Here is a 21,720-nt window from a genome sequence, read left to right on the forward strand (position 1 = left end):
CGATTCTAAGAAATTTTACCTGCATCCCACCTCCCCTGCATATCTTTAGAATCCCTGGTGGTCCAGCAGTGATCTTCCTTCGCTCCTGCCCATGCAGAGCTGTTAGCTGATAGGCTGCTGCAAATTCTTGAAATCCCGCGAGAACTCGCAGCAGTCAATCAGCTAGTGGCTCTGCTCAGGCAGGAGTGAAGGAAGGTCGCTTCTGCCGTAGTTCACTGCTGAATCACCAAGGATTCTAAAGATACACAGGGGAGGTGGGAGGGAGGTAAAAATTCTTAGAATCGGATGGGAGGAATGGGAGAGATCCCTGCTGTCCCATCCCACTGATGGACCACCAGGGATTTAAAAGTTATATATTTTATTTTTATTTCTTTTTTAATCTCTATTTTATTGTAAACCATTTAGATACTTACTTGATAAACGGTATATCAAAAATAAAGAAACTTGAAACTTGAGGTAAAAGTTAGTAGAGTCAGCTGGGACAGGAGACGGAAGAGATCCCTCATGTTCCGACCCACCGCTGGACCACCAGATCTTACGGCAGGCCCAGCAGAAGTCTTTAACAGGTTCAGGAAGGGGGACAGGTCAGCGCTGACCCAAATAGAAACCGAGACCCCCATTTTTGGGTCTCTTTTTGGCTCCAATATCTTGGTTTATATTTGAGTACATCCAGTAATTGAAACTAAAAGTGTCTAGAAAAGTATTTTTCACTCCATAAGACGCACCTGACCATAAGACGCACTCTAGATTTAGAGGAGGAAAACAAGAAAAAAAAACATTCTGAATCAAATTCTCCCTGCCAGGCACTGCACCCAACCCTACACTCCTTCTTGCCAGGCTCTGTACCCTGTCTCACTGCAGTGCCCTGTCCTGTAACCCGCCCCCCAGTACCTTTTTTTAATTCTCTCTCCCTTTTTTATGGTACAATTTTTATTGGTTTCCAAAATAACTTACAAACAGGGCATAGCCCAAAACAGAAACAAGTCCCATACAAAACTGGAACAATAATCAAGAATACCACAGCATGAACCCACACCCCCAACTACAGCAGGGAGCAACTTCCAGTATGCAGCACAATGAGCCAAAAATTTAAAAAAAAAACCTTTTTTAACCCCGTCCCTTTTTATGTATAATCAATTTTTATTTTCAAAAAATAAAATCCAGCCTACAAATACAATCAACCATAGAATACAACCAACTACAACCATGATACAAATGATACAGATCCAACACCCAAAACCTTCCCCCCCACTTCCTTCCCCCTACTGAACTAGACTCAAAGCAGAATCTACAATGCAGTAGACTTGGACTCAGATAGCAGCCAAGGAAGGAATTCACAATCTCCACTGTCCCCTGAAATCACAGACCAGAAGATAAGAACAAGAAGAGAAGAAAAAAATATAAGAAGAAAAAAAAAAAAACCAAAACGGGAATAAGTTGGAAAATAAAATTAAAGAAATTGGCCCCTCACACGCCCCCCCCCCATCCCTTTTCAAAACACTCCCTTTCCCGTCCCCTACCTCTTCAAATCTTCCCCATTGCCTGGTGGGCCAGCGGTGCATCGGCCGGCAGGCGCGAGCCCTCTGCCAGCCTCTTCCCATCCTGTCCCGCACCTCTTTAAATGTCTTTCATTGCCTGGTGGCCCAGAGGTGAGTCGGCCAGCAGGAGCAAGCTTTCCGCCCGCCTGGGCCAGCGCCGCCCTCCAAATGGTGCCTTCAGTTCTCATGAGAATTGCATCATTCGGAGGGCGGCGCTGACCCAGGAGGGCGGAAAGCTAGCACCTGCCGACTGACACACTGCTGGGCCACCAGGCAATGGAAGACATTTAAGGATGTGCGGGACAGGACGGGAAGAGGTGGTACTGGCCCAGGCAGGCGGGCGGAGGGCTCTCGCCTGCCGGCCAATGCATCGCTGGACCACCAGGTAATGGGGGAGATTTGAAGAGGTACGTGATGGGACGGGAGTGTTTATAAAGGGACAAGGGTTAAAAAGGGTACTGGGGGTGTTTTTAAAAGGCCCGACCGGGTGGGGGGTGTTAAAAATTTATATTTTCGCTGCATAAGATGCACAGACATTTCCACCCACTTTTGGGTGGAAATAAAGTACGTCTTATGGAGCAAAAAATACAGTAACTTGTAACTTTCATAGCTCCACATCATTCTCTTCTTAGTTGGGCAGAGAACTTTTCAGTGGCCTCTCATAGGGGTGTCTTTTCACTTCATTTTTTACTGGGTAACATTCAGGAATTCAAAAAGATTAAGGCAATTTGGAAAGCATTTTTGCCTGGTTTCCTAAGGCAGCTATTGCAAAGCCCAGCTTGTATTGAAGCCAGGACTCATATCTCCATTGCCCTAAGATAAGTGTTTGGAATACCCAGTTTTCACAATTTATAAGTAACACTAAGAGAAAATTTGCATGAAAATTGATGTTCTATAATTGAAACTTACAACTATACCATCGGTATAACTTTTGTGTACCTAATGGTTTGCCCTGTGAACAACTGTCTTATGAGCAAATAACAGGATTCAATTAGCACTTTAATCTTGGCTCTAAAGTATTATTTTTTGAAAGTTTAGTACATTGGGGGGAGCGGGGGGGGGACTGTTGTCATAAGGTCACTCCCTTTATCTCCTTGATCAGTTTTTGTTTTTGGAATATATAGGGTGAGGCAAAAAAAGTAATCCCCTAAAGTGTTTTGACATTTTTGCAACAATCGTTCTAAATTTCACAAAAAATTTTACATAATCATCATACTTACATATTACTATTAAACAACATTTATCTTAAGCTATGTTGATGTTACTGGCATTTCAGCATTATTACCTAGCAATTTCTGTGTGTTAAAAATGTTTGAGCCAAAACACAGTAAAATAACATCATTCAAACAGTACCATTAACAATGTCATAATTTTGCAGACACTGTGAATGCTCAAAGGCCCTGATTCTGTATAGGACGCCCGGGAGAGGTGTCCTATTCAGAATCGGGCCTACACTAAACCCTGATTCTGTAACCGGCGTCCATGTTACAGACGCTGGTTAGAGAATCGGGTTAGATTAGACACAGCCCGCTACACTTATCGCGGCAAGGGATCTCTCTGCTGCTATAAGTATAGCGGGCCGCGGCCCCCCTGTCCGATTGCAGGCAGGAGAGTGGCCAAAACCTCATGCCGAAAGATGCTCCCCCCCCCCACTACCGATCTGGCAGGAGGGTGCCCAAACCCTCCTGCCAGAAAATGCCCCCCCCCGACACTACCGATCGCTGGCAGGAGGGTGCCCAAACCCTCCTGCCAGAAGACGCACTCTCCCCCCCGCGCTAACAGCCCCCAAACCTCCACCCCACCAAACTAACCTTTTCTTTTGGCCAGACGGGTCTTGTCCGTCCAGGCGGCAGGCCCGCCTTGTCAAAATAAGGTGGGCCCGCCCCTTCTCACCCCTTCCCGGCCCATCCCGCCGAAGCCTAAGGCCTGATTGGCCCAGGCTCTAGAAGCCTGGACCAATCAGGCCTTAGGCATAGCGGGTCCGCCCATCCCCACTTAATCTAAGGCCTGATTGGCCCAGGCTCTAGGCGCCTGGGCCAATCAGGCCTTAGACTTAGTGGGGATGGGCGGACCCGCTATGCCTAAGGCCTGATTGGTCCAGGCCTCTAGAGCCTGGGCCAATCAGGCCTTAGGCTTCGGTGGGATGGGCCGGGAAGGGGCGGGCCCGCCTCATTTCGACGAGGCGGGCCTGCCGGCTGGACGGGCAAGACCCGTCTGGCCAAAAGAAAAGGTTAGTTTGGTGGGGTGGAGGTTTGGGGGCTGTTAGCACGGGGGGGGGAGGGTGCGTCAACGGGCAGGAGGGATTGGGCACCCTCCTGCCAGCGATCGATATTGTCGGGGGGGGGGCATCTTCTGGCAGGAGGGTTTGGGCATCCTCCTGCCAGCGATCGGACAGGCGGCCGCGGACCGCTATACTTAAAGCGGCAGAGAGATCCTTTGCCGCAATAATTATAGCGGCCGCATCTACTTACAATGTAGACCAGCATTTTGTTGGCCTACATTGTAAGTGTCTCTTCCTCTACTAGGGAGATGCGTAGGGCCGCCTAGATTCGCCTAAGGCCCTTAGACGAGCTTAGGCGTCTTGCGAGCCTCCCTAGGCTCCCGGAGGCGCCTTCAATATAGGCGGCCTGCCTGGGGAGCATTTTTTTAAAAAACGTGCATCCCGATTGGCTGATAAGACAGCTGTAGGACGCCTACAGCTGCCTAAAATCGGGACGCACTTTGTAGAATCAGGGCCAAAGTGTCCAACTTTGGCATTAACACAGGCCTTCAACTGGTTTAGGAATTTCTTAATAGTCCTATCGGATCAGTGCCTGTGACAGGCTATCCCAGATCATCTGCAGTGATTTCCTAAGTTTGGCAATTGCTTGTGGCTTTGGGTGGAGCTTGTGATTGGCTTCCAATCTGCAGGACTCTAGTCCTTTGTACAAAAGTCTATGTCACTGTGATATCATTAACAGTAAGCTAGTACAGCTTTGTTTTCAAATAACGGTAGTTTTACAGTGCAAACATTTTTGAATGTGTAAAAATCGCTGGGTGTTCACTCTAAAAAGTCTCATTCCACTTACTATACAAGTGTAGATAGTAACAGCAAATAAAGCTGTAAAATTTCACTTTGAAATGCAAAGTGGCTACTGAGAAAACAGCATAAAACTCTAAGGGTTGGTTGGTTGGTTGGTTTTTTTTGCTTCACCCTGTACATTGAAGGGCAGTACATCAACATAAATCTAACAAAGTTTTAAAAGGATTCCAAACACAGCTGAATGGCCCTCAAAGCTCTCTTGACATTCTCATTACTGGTTTGAGTAATTCCAGTAAATTAATGTACTATCTATGGAAAATCAACATGAGGGAAATATCCTGCATAGAAAAATCAAATACAATATCTCCCTGAGCAAGCCAAGAATCTAGGCTTGCTGACAGCACAGACGGGGACACGTGAAACTAATAAAGTTATTTGTAGAAGACTGAAATATGGAGCCAAGCATACTCATCCATGTGACTTGAGCAACGGTTCACCTAAGCATATATATAAAGCAGAATTTCTACTTCACAGCAGTGTGATTTTGAACAATCACAGCAGAAACTCATGTATTTCCTCATTGCAGGCCATTGGGCGGCTTCTGAGGATGGAAGGAGGCCTCTATCTTTGCAGTGACCTTGAACAGCTAGCACAGGTCACAGCACAAAACCCCTTCGGACATCTGTGTACAGCTTCAGGTAAACCAGTGTATTACTACTCATTACAACCAAATTGGTACATGTTAAAAGTCTTGAGCTAAAAAATGTCCCAATGATTATCTTACATAGTATCGTATACAAGAATAGCGCTGCATAAATAATAATTATCTCTGAAGGGAATGTGAGTATTTACCGTATTTGCCGGCGTATAAGACGACTGGGCGTATAAGACGACCCCCCAACTTTTACAGTTAAAATATAGAGTTTATTATATACTCGCCGTATAAGACTACCCCTTCTTCCGATTCGCGACCCCCCCCCCCCAAGCCGGCAAAAACAGCTTTGCACCGCAGGCCCAGCCGCCCAAGACGAGTCGGAGGCCCCTACCCGCCGCATCCTGCACGTGGGCAGACTCAGCACAAACGCTGCTGATGGCCCCAATCGACACGCTGACCTCCCCGCGCACGCTGACCATCTTCTCTCTGCCTGCACTTTCCCCGCGGCCCTCTTCGGCGACTCAGCAGGGGCAGCGATCAAGACAGGCTGCAAACGTCGGGACCTTCCCTCTCTGAGTCCCGCCTATTTTGTTTCAACTTCCTGTTTCCGCATAGGCGAAACTCACAGAGGGAATGACCGCCTGTCTTGATCGCCCGAGGCTGGGAGGAACAGAAGATTTCTGCAAACACCATCGGGGCAGAAAATTTAACGGGTCCATCTCGCCGGTCCTGTGCGGACCGGCAGGAATTTTCTGCGGACCGGCACCGGTCCAAGAACTGTGATGTAAACAGTACCCGGCGTATAAGACGACCCCCGACTTTGGGGAGGATTTTAAGGTACTGAAAAGTCGTCTTATACGCCGGCAAATACGGTATGTGGTAAGAAAATAATTAACTAAATATTATAGAAGACCTAAAGCATAAATATGTCAGTATATTCATCCATAGAAACAAAATCAGCTCTATGCCACTTTTAAAACCCAGGTTCATCCTTGAATGTACAGTAGAAAATGACACAAGGATAAAATTTTCCCCATCCCTGCAGGAACCCAATTTCCCCAATCCCATCCCTGTGAGTTTTGTCGCTGTTCCTGCCCCATTCCTATAAGCTCTGCCTTAACCACACAAACCTCAAACACTTATGATTTAAAAGTGTTTCAGGCTTGTGCAGATGAGGACAGAGCTTGCAAGAATGGGGCAGGGACAGGAAAAAAAATTATCTGGGGCAGGACAGGAAAATGAGTTCCTGTGGGGACGGGGGAAATTTGTCCCCTTGTCATTCTCTAATGTACAATACCTGGATGGAAGTTCAGATAAAACCTTCAAGAAACATGAATTGATTTTTTTACTCTTTCAAAAAGTACAAAGACTAGGGAAAGCTTGATGAAGTTACATGGAAATACTTTTAAAACAAGTAGGAGGAAATATTTTTCACTCATCAAATAGTTAAGCTCTGGAACTCATTGCCAGAGGATGTGGTAACAGCAGTTAGCATAGCTGGGTTTAAAAATGGTTTGGATAAGTTTCTGAAGAAAAAGTTCATTGTCTGCTATTGAGACAGACAAGGGGGAAGCCACTGCTTGCTCTGGGATCGGTAATATGAAATCTTGCTACAGTTTGAGTTTCTGGCAGCTACTTGTGACCTGGATTGGCCACTGTTGAAAACAGGATACTGAGCTAGATGGACAATTGATCTGAACCAGTATGGCTATTCTTATGTTCATAAATCCAAGAAGTAGGCTACTGATAGTTTCACTTACCCTACCTGCCCAAACCTTACCAGCGCCTGCTTTCCCTTTCTGCCTATACCTAATCAGTCCCTGTTCTCTCTTCCTGCATAAACCTAACCAGTATCATACTCTCACTTTCTGTCCAAACTTAACCAAAACCATGATCTTCCTTCCTGCCTAAACTTGATCAGTACCTCACTCTCCTTTCCTGCCTAAACCTAGCTAGCACATTGCTCTCCGTTCTTGTCTAATCCTAACTAGGATTTTCCCTTCCTGACCAGCTTACCCAGCATCTCCTCTCCCCCTTCCTGCTCAGCCTAACCAGCATCTCCTCTCCCCCTTCCTGCTCAGCCTAACCAGCACCCTAGTCTCTTTTCCTACCTAAACTGAACCAGTATCCAACTCTCCTTTCCTGCCCAAACATGGCCAGTACATTGCTCTCCCTCTCTGTCCAAATCTAACTAGCATCCCATTCACTCTTCCTGTCCAAACCTAATCAGTGCATTGCTCTTCATTTCTGTCCAATCCCACCTGTCACTTCACTTTACCTACATGTCATAACCATCTGGCAACCTGTGTGCCCAAGCCCAACCTGTATGTGTCAAACCACCTAAAAACTTTCTAGGAACATCTAGAGAGCAAACAAGACTACTTTAAATAGAAAGGTATCTTGAATATTGTATCCTTTTTCTCTAGAAGGGGATGGCTCCCCAACTGATACTCAATCCTTGTTCACCTGTTTCTCTTTCACCCCTTCTTTTCCATTTTAACTCCTGATATTTATAAACTATATATAATTCAGGGAGGAGTCCCTGAAAGGAATCACTATCCTTAGGTTGGTTACAGATATATAAAGAAGCTCTTGTTATACAGATATTAACATTAGAATATTTTCTGTTCATTCATATTTTGCTTTTAAGCTAATATAGTTATTTTTTTCAAAAATGCTTCTTCCATTGCAACTTACTTTTCTGCGTCTGTAATTTCTGAGGCACTTCCTTCCTCTTTGTCTTGTGAAGTTGCTGGGGTAAGACTGCTTGCTACTGCTGCTTGGTCAGTGTTAGGGCATGTGCTGCTGAGGTCCTTAGCCTGTTCCAGGTTCATCTGTTGCCCTCGTTCGTGGTTCCTTTGGCCTTCCAAATCCTCTTCGGATTTACAGTTGCCATCTTTAAGAGCAGATAATTCCGATTCTCTTTTCAATTCAGACTTTGGTGTGAAGTGAAACAATTGTCCTATGAACTGTAAAAATGGATCTTTGGGCTGTTTGTCACTGTCTGTTTTCAGATTTGGAGGGACAACAGGCGATTCATAGGTGCTCGTTACCTCCTGGGCTCTAGAGTTTTCTTCCGTGTCGCTGGAGTAGCTATTTTCATCAACTCTTTGGGAAACCTTTAATGAAGGAAAATAAAGAACTACTGAACTGCATGTCCATAAGATATATCCCACAAGTTACCAGAGAGATTTTAAAAGGTGCTAATCTGCCATGCTAAAGAAACAAATTCTTGCATGCTGCATGACCTCATAATTTGTTTTCCTGCATCCATCGATGTATGCTAAAATGATAACATTAGTAAGGGCTCCTTTTACTAAGGTGCGCTAGCGTTTTTAGCACACGCAGGGAATTACCGTGCACTACACCACGCGCTACACTTCTAGAACTAACGCCAGATCAATGCTGGCATTAAGGTCTAGCGCGCGTGGCAATGTAGCACGCGTTATTCTGCGTGTTAAAGCACTAGCGCACCTTAGTAAAAGGAGCCCTAAGGTATATTTTGTTTCTGTCTGGGTGTAATTTGGTGTGCTTCTCTTATTCAATTAACAATTTATTGATTTTTTTAAAGCCATAGAGAAGAGTGCTTAAAATGAATTTAGAGAACAGACTAGATGTAACTACTTTACCTTGTGATATTGGAGCTCTTTGAGGAGCCACTTAGAAAGTTCCACCTTCCAAGTCTACGAAAGATCTACAGCTGGAATATGCAACTGTAATCCTTCAGTGCCCCAATCCTTCAGTGATATCCCTACTCAGTATTCATTAGATCAGGGGTTCTCAACCGAGTCCTTGGGACACCAAGCCAGGATACCCACAATGAATATGAATAGGCATGAAGCACGAATGAGATGAAAACCCCTGCATATGAATGTGTTGCCTCCACTGAATTCAAATATACTTCAGATGTACCTAGATATACATGCCACTTACATTTGCAATAGGTACCAATAATTGGTAGTTATGCTATTCCCTGAAGTAGCACCTAAAGGCTGTAGTGCATAACTGCAGGGGGGAGTGTGAACATGGACAGAGTATAAGCGTCACTTGATACTTGTAAGAATATCCATTTATCCCTGCTATTGACATGGCCTAAACAAAGGGACATCAATGCCAACTTACGCTAGTAACATAAAAAACACAGAAAATGAAGGCAGATAAAAATGCCTATCTAGTCTGCCTATGCATGCCATCTACTATCCCTTCTTCTCCCTTAGAGATTCAGTGTATTTGCCCCAAGCTTTCATGAAATCAAATAGTTTTTGTCTTCACCACCTCCACCAGGAGGCTGTTCCATCAAAATGTATTTTCTGATTTTACTTCCAAGTCTATCCCCTTTCACCTTAATTTTATGCCTTCCCCTCCCCGGTGCATCTATAGGAGGAGCCTTATACAACCTGGGCCAATCAGAGCCTCAGGCCTCTCCTCGGATGCAGCAGGAAGGGGCTTAAGGCTCTGATTGGCTCAGATGCCCCATAGGAGGAGACTTAGGCATCTGAGCCAATCAGAGCCTCAGGCCTCTTCCTGGTGCTTCTCAAGATGCACCGTGGAGGAAAAGGTCCATTTTAGACGACACAAACAGCTGGGAGGAGGAAGTCAGAGTCCCTCCGGGCCATCTATTTGAGGTAAGGGGGGCAGCAAAGCCGAGGCAGGAGGGGTCACTTGCCAGTGGGACAGAAAGCAATGTTACTTACCGTAACAGTTGTTATCCAGGGACAGCAGGCAGCTATTCTCACTAGTGGGTGATGTCATCCGACAGAGCCCCGATACGGACATCTTGCAAGCATGTCTTACTTGAAGAAACTCAGAAGTTTCGAGATGCCCGCACCGCGCATGCGCCAGTGCCTTCCCGCCCGATGGTCCGGGCGTGTCTCCTCAGTTCAGGTAGCTAGCAGAGAAGCCAATCCAGGGGAGGTGGGTGGGACGTGAGAATAGCTGCCTGCTGTCCCTGGATAACAACTGTTACGGTAAATAGCATTGCTTTATCCCAGGACAAGTAGGCAGATATTCTCACTAGTGGGTGACCTCCAAGCTAACCTCAATGGGATGGAGGGAGAGTTGGCAACTTAGGAGAACAAATTTTGTAACACAGTTTGGCCAAACTGCCCATCCCGTCTGGAGAAAGTATCCAGACAATAATGAGAGGTGAACGTATGAACCGAGGACCAAGTGGCAGCCCTACAAATCTCCTCAATCGGTGTCGATCTGAGGAAGGCTACAGAGGCTGCCATTGCTCTGACCCTATGTGCTGTGACCTTACAGGGAAGGGGTAATCCAGCCTGGGCATAGCAGAAGGAGATACAAGCCGCCATCCAGTTGGAGATGGTGCGCTTCGATACAGGTCGTCCCAACTTGTTTGGATCAAAGGAGATGAAAAGTTGAGGAGCAGTTCTGTATGGTTTGGTGCGATCCAAGTAGAAAGCCAAAGCACGTTTACAGTCCAGAGTGTGAAGAGCTGATTCTCCAGGATGAGAATGAGGCTTTGGAAAGAACACTGGAAGCACAATGGATTGGTTGAGGTGAAATTCAGAGACCACTTTAGGCAGGAATTTCGGGTGAGTGCGGAGGACCACCTTGTCATGATGGAATACTGTGAAAGGTGGGTCCGCCACCAAGGCCTGAAGCTCACTGACCCTGCGAGCAGATGTGAGGGCCACTAGAAAAACCATTTTCCAAGTGAGAAACTTTAGTGGAGCCTTGCTCAGAGGCTCAAAAGGAGGTTTCATAAGCTGAGAAAGGACAACATTTAGATCCCAAACCACTGGAGGCGGTTTGAGAGGAGGATTGACATGAAAAAGTCCTTTCATAAATCTGGAAACCACAGGATGAGAAGAGAGAGGTTTCCCTTGTAGAGGCTGATGGAAAGCCGCAATAGCACTCAGGTGGACTCGTATAGACTGAGACCAGACTGAGACAGATGTAAAAGATAGTCCAAAACAGAGGATAGGGAGGCTCGCTGAGGCTCCTTAGAATTGGAAATACACCATGAAGAAAATCTAGTCCATTTTTGGGAGTAGCATTGACGAGTAGCAGGCTTCCTGGAAGCCTCCAAGACATCCCTCACCGCCTGGGAAAACTGGTGCGGAGTTACGTTGAGAGGAACCAAGCTGTCAGGTGGAGAGACTGCAGATTGGGATGAAGCAGAGACCCCTGATGCTGAGTAAGCAATGAAGGAAACACTGGAAGTAGGTACGGTTCCCTGCTGCTGAGTTGAAGTAGAAGGGAGAACCAAGGTTGCCTGGGCCACCGAGGAGCTATCAGAATCATGGTGGCATGTTCGGACTTCAGTTTGACTAGAGTCTTTTGAATGAGAGGGAATGGCGGAAACGCATACAGAAAGCGACTCCCCCAATCCAGCAGAAAAGCATCTGCCTCGAGGCGATGAGGAGCGTAGATCCTGGAGCAAAACTGAGGCAGCTTGAAATTGTGGGGAGCCGCAAAGAGGTCTATCTGAGGCATTCCCCACTGAGCAAAGATCTGATGAAGGGGCTTGGAGTGGAGTGTCCATTCGTGAGGCTGGAGAAGATGACTCAGTTTGTCCGCCAAGACATTGTCCCTCCCCTGAATGTAGACAGCTTTGAGGAAGGTGTTGTGGCGAACCGCCCAATCCCAGACTCTGAGAGCTTCCTGGCAGAGGGAGGCCGAGCCCGTGCCCCCTTGCTTGTTGACATAATACATGGCGACCTGATTGTCGGTGCGAATGAGGACCACCATGTCATGAAGCAGATGTTGAAAAGCTTGAAGAGCATTGAAGATAGCTCTGAGCTCCAGAAGATTGATTTGATGGAGTTGGTCCGCACAGGTCCAGAATCCCTGAGTGCGAAGCCCATCCAGATGCGCTCCCCAGGCATAGGTCGAGGAATCAGTTGTGAGAACCTTCTGGTGGGGAGGAGAATGAAACAGCAAACCTCTGGATAGATTCGAAGAGGTCATCCACCAGAGCAGAGACTGCCGAAGAGCAGGAATGACTGTGATGTGTCGAGTCAACGGATCCGACACCTTGAGTCCACTGAGATGACAGGGTCCACTGAGGAATTCTGAGGTGGAGTCTGGCAAACGGCGTCACATGAACTGTAGAGGCCATGTGGCCCAGGAGGACCATCATGTGTCTCGCTGAGATGGTCTGGCGAGAAGACACAGACTGGCAGAGATGAAGAAGAGCATCCATGCGCTGAGAAGGAAGGAATGCTCTGAGACGTACGGTATCCAGGACAGCCCCGATGAAGGGAAGAGACTGGGTCGGCTGTAGACGAGACTTGGGAAAGTTGATCTCGAATCCCAAACTCTGCAGGAACAGAATCGTTGACAGGGTCGCTGAGAGGACCCCCGAGGCCGAGGGAGCCTTGATCAGCCAGTCGTCGAGGTAGGGGAATACCTGAAGACCTTGGTTCCGGAGGGCCGCGGCCACCACCACCAGACATTTGGTGAAGACTCTGGGGGACGAAGACAGGCCGAATGGAAGCACTCGATACTGCAGATGGAGATGTCCCACCCGAAATCTGAGGAACTTGTGAGAGGCCAGATGAATGGGAATATGAGTGTAGGCCTCCTTGAGATCCAGAGAGCATAACCAGTCGTTCTGCTCGAGGAGGGGGTAGAGAGAAGCAAGTGTCAGCATGCAAAACCTCTCTTTGACTAGGAATTTTTTGAGGACCCTGTGGTCCAAAATGGGTCGCAGGTCGCCCGTCTTCTTCGGAACAAGGAAGTACCGGGAGTAAAACCCCTGGTTCAGTTGGTCCGTCGGAACCGGCTCCACGGCACGAAGCCGGAGCAAAGCCTGAGCTTCCTGAAGAAGAAGGGCGGTCTGAGTCAAGTTGGAAGGATACTCTCTTGGAGGGTGGTCCGGAGGGACCCGATGGAAATGAAGAGAGTATCCTTCCTTGATGATAGTAAGGACCCAGAGGTCGGTTGTTATGGCCTCCCAGCGATGATAAAAATGATGGAGGCGCTCTCCGATGGGAAAAACAGGGAGAAGCAGAACGAGGTTGGTTATGCCCTCGACGAGACAGTCAAAAAGGCTGAGTGGTCTTAGGGACAGCAGGCGACTGAGACTTAGGCTGACCCTTCTGGGGAGGCTGATGCTTCGCCGGTTGCCTCGCAGGTGGAGTTTGCCTCGGCTGATAACGCCTCTGATAAATCAACGGCGGACAAGAAGGTCGAGACTGCTGAGGCTTAGGCTTCGGCCGAAGGATAGATTGGAAGGACTTTTCGTGGTCAGACAACTTCTTCGTGACAGTCTCGATGGATTCGTCAAAAAGATCCGCCCCAGCACACGGGACGTTCGCCAGGCGGTCCTGAAGATTTGGGTCCATATCAATGGTCCGCAACCAGGCCAACCGGCGCATCGCCACTGAGCAGGCCGCCGCTCGGGCTGAGAGCTCGAACGCATCATAGGCAGATTGCATTAACTGAAGCCGAAGTTGGGACAGCGAAGCAACCACTTCCTCAAACTCAAACCTAGCCTGGGACTCGATGTATGGTGTGAACTTCCGAAGCACAGGTAGAAAAAATTCCAAGTAGGCTGCAAAGTGGAAATTGTAATTCAGGATCGAATTCTGATAGATGCGTCGACCAAACTTATCCATGGTTCTGCCCTCGCGGCCCGGAGGCACTGAAGCATAGACCTGGCCAGGATGAGACCGCTTGAGCGAGGATTCGATCAGGAGGGACTGGTGAGAAAGCTGAGGACCCTCGAAGCCTTTATGATGCACCGTGCGGTACCGTGCATCCAATTTGCCAGGGACCGCAGGGATAGAGTAAGGAGACTCGAAGCATCGCATGAAGGTCTGGTCGAGGAGCTTGTGCAGGGGAAGCCGCAAGGACTCTGCCGGAGGACGAGGCAAGTGCATGGTATCGAGGTACTCCTTGGAATATCGAGACCCAGCATCGAAAGTAATGTCCATGTCATCTGCCATCTGCCTGAGGAACGATGAAAAGGACAGTTGGTCCGCCGTCGCCGGCCTGCGAGACGGACTAGAAGAAGAAGAGGCTTCAGGCTCCAGAGAGGCCTGCGAGCAACAGGACGAGTAGAAAACCTAGGGGTCCTCGAACTCCGGGCCCGGAGGAGACCCAGTCGAAGCAGCATACCCCAACCGAGGCAATTTCTTCTGAGGCGAGACGGTCGAGTGCCGAGAGGAATGCTTCGAAGAATGTCTGGATCGATGCCTGGAAGGGGATCGAGCCCGTCTGTGAGAAACTGGGTCAGACGCCTCCAAGGAGCAGATCGGACTCGATGCCGTCGATCGCAGAGGTGGAAGAGTCGGTGCCTCCCCTGACGCCGCCCAGGCTTGATAGGGGGTTCGGAAGAACTCGTCCTGCTTCCTGCTATGCCCAGGACTGGGTGGCCCCGAAGGTGGACGCCACACTGAGTCATGGGGCGGAGTAATCGGTTCCAAGGGAGGCAGGTCACTAAACGAGGCTTTCCTCGAGGGGATGGGCTCCAAGGGAGGCATATCACTAAGGGAGGCCCTCCTCGAGGGAATCGTTTCCAAAGGAGGCACAGCACTAACGGAGGACCTCCTCGAGGACCCGGACACCGCTCGCCGCTCCTCCTCGCCGAGCAACGAGGTCGTGCGGCGAGGAGGAGGAGGAGGGGGCGGTCCGCCCCTCGAAGCCGAAGCTGGGAGGTCACCCTGGATGGTGGCAATCAGTTGAGGCCCCATGGTCTGCATGAGCTCCACGAACTGAGCCTCCAGAAGGGACCGCAACGAAGCCGATATGGAGGGATCCGCACCAAAAGGGGGCCCTTCCTCACGGTCTCCGCGCTCATTCGGTGCTGCGTGCTTCTGCTTGCCAGTCTTCGGCACCTTGAGCACCAACGGTGGAACTGTAGGGGTCGATACCTGCTCCGAGGAGACGGAGGAAGGCACCGGCGCCGAAGCCGGGGCCGAAACCGGTGTGAACGATGCCGGTTTCAGGAGGCCCGAAGCAGCAGGGGAGGCAGAGGGTTTCGCTGAAGGAGTCGAAGCACCCGTCGATGTCGATGTCGAAGCTGCAGGATCCGATGAAGCTTCCATCTTCAACATGGACTCCCACAGTAGACAGCGGCGCTTAAACGCTCTCGCCGTCAGAGTGGAGCAAGGCCAGCACGATTTCGGGAAGTGATCTGGTCCCAGACACTGTAAGCAGCGTCGATGAGGGTCCGTGAGCGAAATCGCGCGCTGGCACTTGCTACACTTTTTGAAACCGGTAATCGGCCGGGACATAGGCCGGAAAAGCTCCGCCGCAAGGTCGAAGGCGCGGGGCCCCAGCCACGCGGCCGACCCGGTATCGGAAGGAAAATTTTTTTTTTTTTTTTGAAAAAAGAAATCAAAGAAAGAAATAAATGCACAGGAGAGCCAAAAGAACTCAACCCGCGGCAAAATAGAAGGCAAAAAAAGAGATTCAATGGGTGCAAATTGAAGATAGACTTCTCAGCTCCGCGGAAGAAAAAGAGCTGAGGAGACACGCCCGGACCATCGGGCGGGAAGGCACTGGCGCATGCGTGGTGCGGGCATCTCGAAACTTCTGAGTTTTTTCAAGCAAGACATGCTTGCAAGATGTCCGTATCGGGGCTCTGTCGGATGACATCACCCACTAGTGAGAATACCTGCCTGCTTGTCCTGGGATAATGGGCATCTCTCCCACTTCAGGGGGAGGGGGTTCAGGTTGCAGCATGGATTTTAGGGTAGCGGAAGAGAGAGGGCATCTCTCCTAATGCAGGGATTTTAGGGCAGTGGGAGTGTGTGTGTGTAGGGGGGGTTCCTACCGATGCTGCAGGGAAGGGGTGTTGTGATGCAGCGGAGAGAATAAGCATCTCTCCCACCTGTATCACAACACAGGGGCTTTCTAGCAGTCTCTTACACTGACTGGCACCCTAGACCAGTCACTTATTTTTGTCACCAAAAGCCAATGCCGCTTTTTGAAAATGACTCAGCATTTTTTAAGAATCCACTAGAGGGCTCATTTCAATGTTGAAGAGCCCATTTGCATGTCAGTGTTGGAGACTGTTAGGAAACCTCGCTAAAAGACAGAGATAATCCCTTTTGATAATCCACCGCTAACTGCGTACAGGCTAAACCGCTGGAAAAACAGTTTAGTGACAACGTTAAAAGTTTTGAGAATCTGGGCTTCAGTCCATTCAAATCAATAATGTTACAGTAATAATTGATAATAGGTTCAGGGCCCAAAGTCTTATAGTGATCTGAATGGTCAGATCATGTGGCTAAGCAACTTTAGTTGAAAGGGGAATAGTTCCATACGAACGTTAAGGAAGTTCTTCTTCACCCAGAGAGTGGTAGAAAAACTGGAACGCTCTTCCGGAGTCTGTCATAAGGGAAAACAACCTCCAGGATTCAAGACAAAGTTAGACAAGTTCCTGGTGAACAAGAGCGTACGCTGATAGGGCTAGTCTCAGTTAGGGCGCTAGTCTTTGACCAGAGGGCCGATCGCGTGAGCGGACAGCTTGGCATGAGGACCATTGGTGTGACCCAACAGCGGCAATTCTTATGTTTCTTTATCTCCTCATCTGTAAGCTCACTGGGGCATGGATTCATTGTATCTAGGTGGAATGTGTTATCTAATGTCCTGCTATAAGTTAGAAGTTGTGTTGCAGTATGCAAGCCTGTTCCCAAGTATAGTAAATATATCTGAACTAATTATTTTAACTAAATCTTCAGAAATACAATGAATATGCTGTTTACTACCGTAAATATTTTAAGTTGGAACTATTAGAAAATAAGTCAAGATTTTAGGAATTTACATAGTTTAAAATTTTCTTCTTACAGTACCAGACTTTTGTCCTTCTGAAATTCTCTTTAGGAAGTACCTTAAGGAGATATTGGGCCGATATTCAGACAGAGGGAGTTAGCCAGGCTGACTCTGAAGTCAGTGATGAACCTGTAAATTCAATGTTGGGCCAAATCTGGCAACCGGCATTGAATTTCCAGTCTATGTTTAGCACTAAAAATATAGCTAGCTAAATTATAGCAGCCAAAGATAGACTTGCTATTTATGCAGGTCTATCTGGCCACTCAACTTCAATGGTCAGCCAATGAATATTGGTGCTAACCAGCTATATTGCACGACATAGCCAGTGACTAGGCTAGCTGCTAAGCAATAATATTCAGTGGCCATCTAGCCTGACAAATGGTGCAGCTCTTTCCAGCTAAATGAATGGTGATGGTGTGCATTCCATCAATCTGATGCAGTTTATTTATTAAAAGATTTATATCCTGCATATCTAAAAATCTATTTGAGTTACAAGAAACGCACATAAGCTATAAATGAACACACAAACATTAAAACACTAGTAATGTTACGTCACAAATTAAAACTTACAAAAAAATAATAAACCTACAAAAGAAAATAAAGTTTGATAAACTATAACTGCATTTCAAGGCAAACACCATTCATTCAAGAATAAACAACCAATACAACACTAACAATATCATCATCACATCACAAATTATAAAAAGCTTCCTGAAAATAATGAGCTTTCACACGCCTACTAAAAGTTAGTTGGCCAGCTAAGGTGCCCTTTTACTAAGGCACACTAACTGATTTAGCGCGCACCAAATGCTAAGGCGCCCATTAGAATATAATAGGTGCCTGAACATTTAGCGCGTTACTAAATCGGTTAGCGCAGCATAGTAAAAGGTACTCTTAAATGCTATTTAACCAGACAGAATTGTTTCATGGCCAAATAGCACTAATATCGGGCAAATTGTCTTTGACAGTATTGAACAGTTTTCCAAATGCAATAGTTATGTTCTTTCTAGTAAGCAATAAGTCTTTTATCCCAAAATACCCCAAGGAACCAATCTCTTCCACCGCCAACTACAGACCCATCGCCAACATACCACTCTTCCAAAAACTCATGGAAGGTCTAGTTAACCACGACCTCACGAAATACCTTGATAAGTTCAACATTCTTCACGACTCCCAGTCCGGTTTTCGCCCAAACCATAGCACAGAAACCGTCTTAACCGCTCTGACAAATTACTTCCTCCACCTGTTCTCACTGGGCAAAAGCACCCTGATACTTCAATTTGATCTGAGCAGTGCCTTCGACCTGGTCAACCATGACATTTTGCTCAGCTGTCTTGACTCCATCGGCATCGCCGGACAGGTATTAGATTGGTTCACAGGCTTCCTAACTAACCGTACCTACCAGGTCCACAGTAACGGAACCTTCTTCCACCATTGGCGCAAACCCCTGTGGAGTCCCACAAGGCTCTCCCCTATCTCCCCTCCCTATTCAATATTTACTTGGCCCCTCTGGCACGGACTCTAGCAGACTCAAATCTAAAATCATTCATATATGCAGATGACATCACCATCATTATTCCCGTTACTTCACTTACTCAAGAAACGGAACAACTCACCTCTTCTATCCTCACCAAGTTAGAACTATGGACCTCACAATTCAAATTAAAATTGAACACTGAAAAAAACCAAAATTTTCCTAGCGAGTCCCAACCATAAATTAACAAACACTTCCCTCAAATTGAATGGTCTAGAATTACCCTATCCACCCCACCATAAAATTCCTCGGAGTCATCCTGGACCGCACCCTGACCTTCGATGACCATACCTGCGCCCAGGTGAAAAAATGCTTCTGCACCTTCTGGAAACTTCGCACCATCAAACGTTACTTCGACCACCTAGCCTTCCGACTACTTGTTCAATCTCTGGTATTAAGCATACTAGACTACTGCAACATCATTTACCTGGGATCCTATAAATAATACCATCAAACGTCTAAGAATTAGTCCAAAATGCGGCCGTTCGCCTCATTTACGATCTCAAAAATACGACCATGTTAGCCCCTATTACATCAAACTCCACTGGCTTCCAGTAGAGGCAAGGATCATCTTTAAGTTTGCCTGCCTCTGCTTCAAAACTTTAACAGGCTCCTCTCCAATTTACCTGTCTGAGCACCTTGAAATAGCAGGCCCCTCTCGCACACGAAACACCTACCTGTTCACCTTTTCCCTCCCTAAAAGGCTGCCCTCTACAAGAGATTTCTTGATAGAACCCTAGCATTCCAATGCGGGCAAATGGAACAATTGCCCTAACCGCCATCATCTCCAACTCTCCGCCCTACAATTGTTCAGGAAGTCACTAAAAACCTACCTCTTTGACAAATTCCGCTAACTCTCCCCTCCCTCCTTCCCTGCCCCCCCTCCCTGACCTCAACATGCCTTCAAACTCTCTGACTTCTCCTACCTTGCCAAGCCACTATATGGCCTCTCATAATCAATCTCTGTTTTATCTAAATGTCCTGTCTTTGTTACACCTTTATATTTATACTAGTCATTAAGCCCGTTACATTAACGGGTGCTAGAATATGTCTATGTGTCTTTCTTTCTTTCTGTGTCTCTCCCTGCCCCTGTCTCTTTCTTCCTTTCTTTGTCTCTCTCCCTCCCACTGTCTGTCTTTCTTTCTGTCTGTTTCTCTTCCAGGCCCCCTTTGCCTGTCTGTGTTTCTTTCTTTCTGTTTCTCTCCCTGCCTGCTCTCTTTCTGTGTGTCTGTTTTTCATTCTCATGCGCTGCCTGCCTATCTTTCTGTCTCGCTCCATGGCCCCCTTTTGTCTCCCCCCCCAAAGCAAACCAAGATTGCTCCCTGGCCCCCTTTCCCTTCCCCCCTCCCCCACTTCCCTGTGCAGCAACAGCAGCATTCCCCCTTCTGTGTAGCAGCAACAGCATTCCCCCCTTCCCTGTACAGCAGCATTCACCCACACTTCCCTGTACAGCAGCAGCATTCCCTCCTTCCCTGTGCAGCAGCATTCCCCCTTTCCCTGTGTAGTAGCAGTATTCCCCCTCTTCCCTGTGCACCCACCCCTTGCCTGCTCCCCCTGTTCCCTTCCTTTTCCCTCCCCCGTCTAGCAGCATTCATTTCCTGCTCCCCCTGTGCATATGCCCCACAGAAATTTACTTGCCTCACAGAAAAGCACTGCACCGCGCTGTTGCTGGCCTCGGTGTCTTCTCTACAGTGCGGCCAACCCTAGCGGAAACAGGAAGTTGTGAGAGGGCGGGCCGCAGTGGAGAGGAGATGGTGAGGCCAGTAGCAGCACAGCACAGCGATTTTCATTTAAACGCTGTGAGCATGCGAGAGGGAGGAGGAGGAGGAGGAAAAATAGATGCCGGCAGGGGAGGGGGTTTGGCGGTCAGGGGCGTGTGTGGCAAGCCGCCGCTCGCGCCTGAAGATTTTTAAAAGGGCGCTTGCGTGTTGGGAAGTTGGGGCGCGTGTGGCAAGCCGCTGCTCGCGCTTGAAGATTTTTAAAAGCAAGTATTTTTTTTTTTGTAGTTGAAGACTCGGCGGTTGGCTCCTCTCAAGAATCCCCACCTGCGTCGGACTTCCGCGCAGGTGGGGATCCTGAGAGGAGCCATTGCCTCGTCTTTCAACTTAAAAAATATAGTAAGGCAAGGAGCAGGGCAGTCCGAAGAACAGCACGGCTGACAGGCGCCGTGTCCGACATCCGCCTCGGGGGAGGAGAGAGGACTTCAGGCAAGGAGCAGGGCAGAGCAAAAAACAGCACGGGTCGACAGCTGCACGGAAAACGGACGCACGCGATGGGACTGCGCATGCGCGGCCTAGCGTTTTATTATATTAGATACCTTATCATTGCCATGTATGTAACATCGCTGTAAATGTACAGTCTCTTCTTTTGTTAACCGCATTGAACTTCCATGGTATTGCGGTATACAAGAATAAAGTTATTATTATTATTATTATGAGAATGAAGCACAATATGAGGACAGGTTTTTCACCCTCTCCAAAGTGGGGAGAACGAGAGGGCAATGTCTAAAGTTGAAAGGGGATAGATTCCGTATGAACATAAGGAAGTTCTTCTTCACCCAGAGAGTGGTAGAAAACTGGAACGCTCTTCCGGAGTCTGTCATAGGGGAAAACACCCTCTAGGGATTCAAGACCAAGCTCAACAAGTTCCTGCTGAACTGGAACGTACGCAGGTAGGGCTAGTCTCGGGGCTCTGGTCTTTGACCAGGGGGCCGCCACATGAGCGGACAGCAGCGGCAATTCTTATGTTCTTATGAGGTGTTGATACCTCAGGAGACTTTGTATCTCACAGGAGTTCAGAAGACCCATGGGATTTTATTTTTGCAAGAACTACTTTCTGTGTGACTTTAGCATCTGAGAAAGACAAAATACTGGGTTTGAAATCCTATTTCAAAAAAAAAGAATATTGTGTGTTGTAGAGATAAAGTTAAAATTTCTCCAGATGTCACAAGAGCCATCCAGCTGTGCAGGAATTCTTTTTTTTTTCTTTTCTTTTAAAACTATGAGTAATTTCCTAGAGGGCTACGTTTTTCCTCAAGCTTCCCTGTAAGTGTTTCGTCTCTGGTAAGGAATTACTAATTTACAAATCCTGCGCAGCTTGAGAGGCTTTCACTGGAACCTGGGAAAACTGTTTCTGTGGGAACATCTTAAACTGGGGAAATGGGAAATAAGATTTGTATGCCTAACTTGGTGGAGGATTGTTTTCTTTTCTTCCTTTGTTTGTT

General features: G+C 47.7%; 1 protein-coding gene across 1 annotated transcript in view; it reads right to left on the reverse strand.

The window, feature by feature from the left end:
* Positions 1-21,720, reverse strand: part of CRYBG3 (crystallin beta-gamma domain containing 3) — a 151,788-nt gene that overhangs the window by 75,754 nt on the left and 54,314 nt on the right. The window contains 1 exon segment of the mRNA XM_033942906.1: positions 7,913-8,334. Coding sequence (XP_033798797.1) covers positions 7,913-8,334 — 422 coding nt within the window.

Source organism: Geotrypetes seraphini, chromosome 4, assembly GCF_902459505.1.
Source record: "Geotrypetes seraphini chromosome 4, aGeoSer1.1, whole genome shotgun sequence".
Lineage (NCBI taxonomy): Eukaryota > Metazoa > Chordata > Amphibia > Gymnophiona > Dermophiidae > Geotrypetes > Geotrypetes seraphini.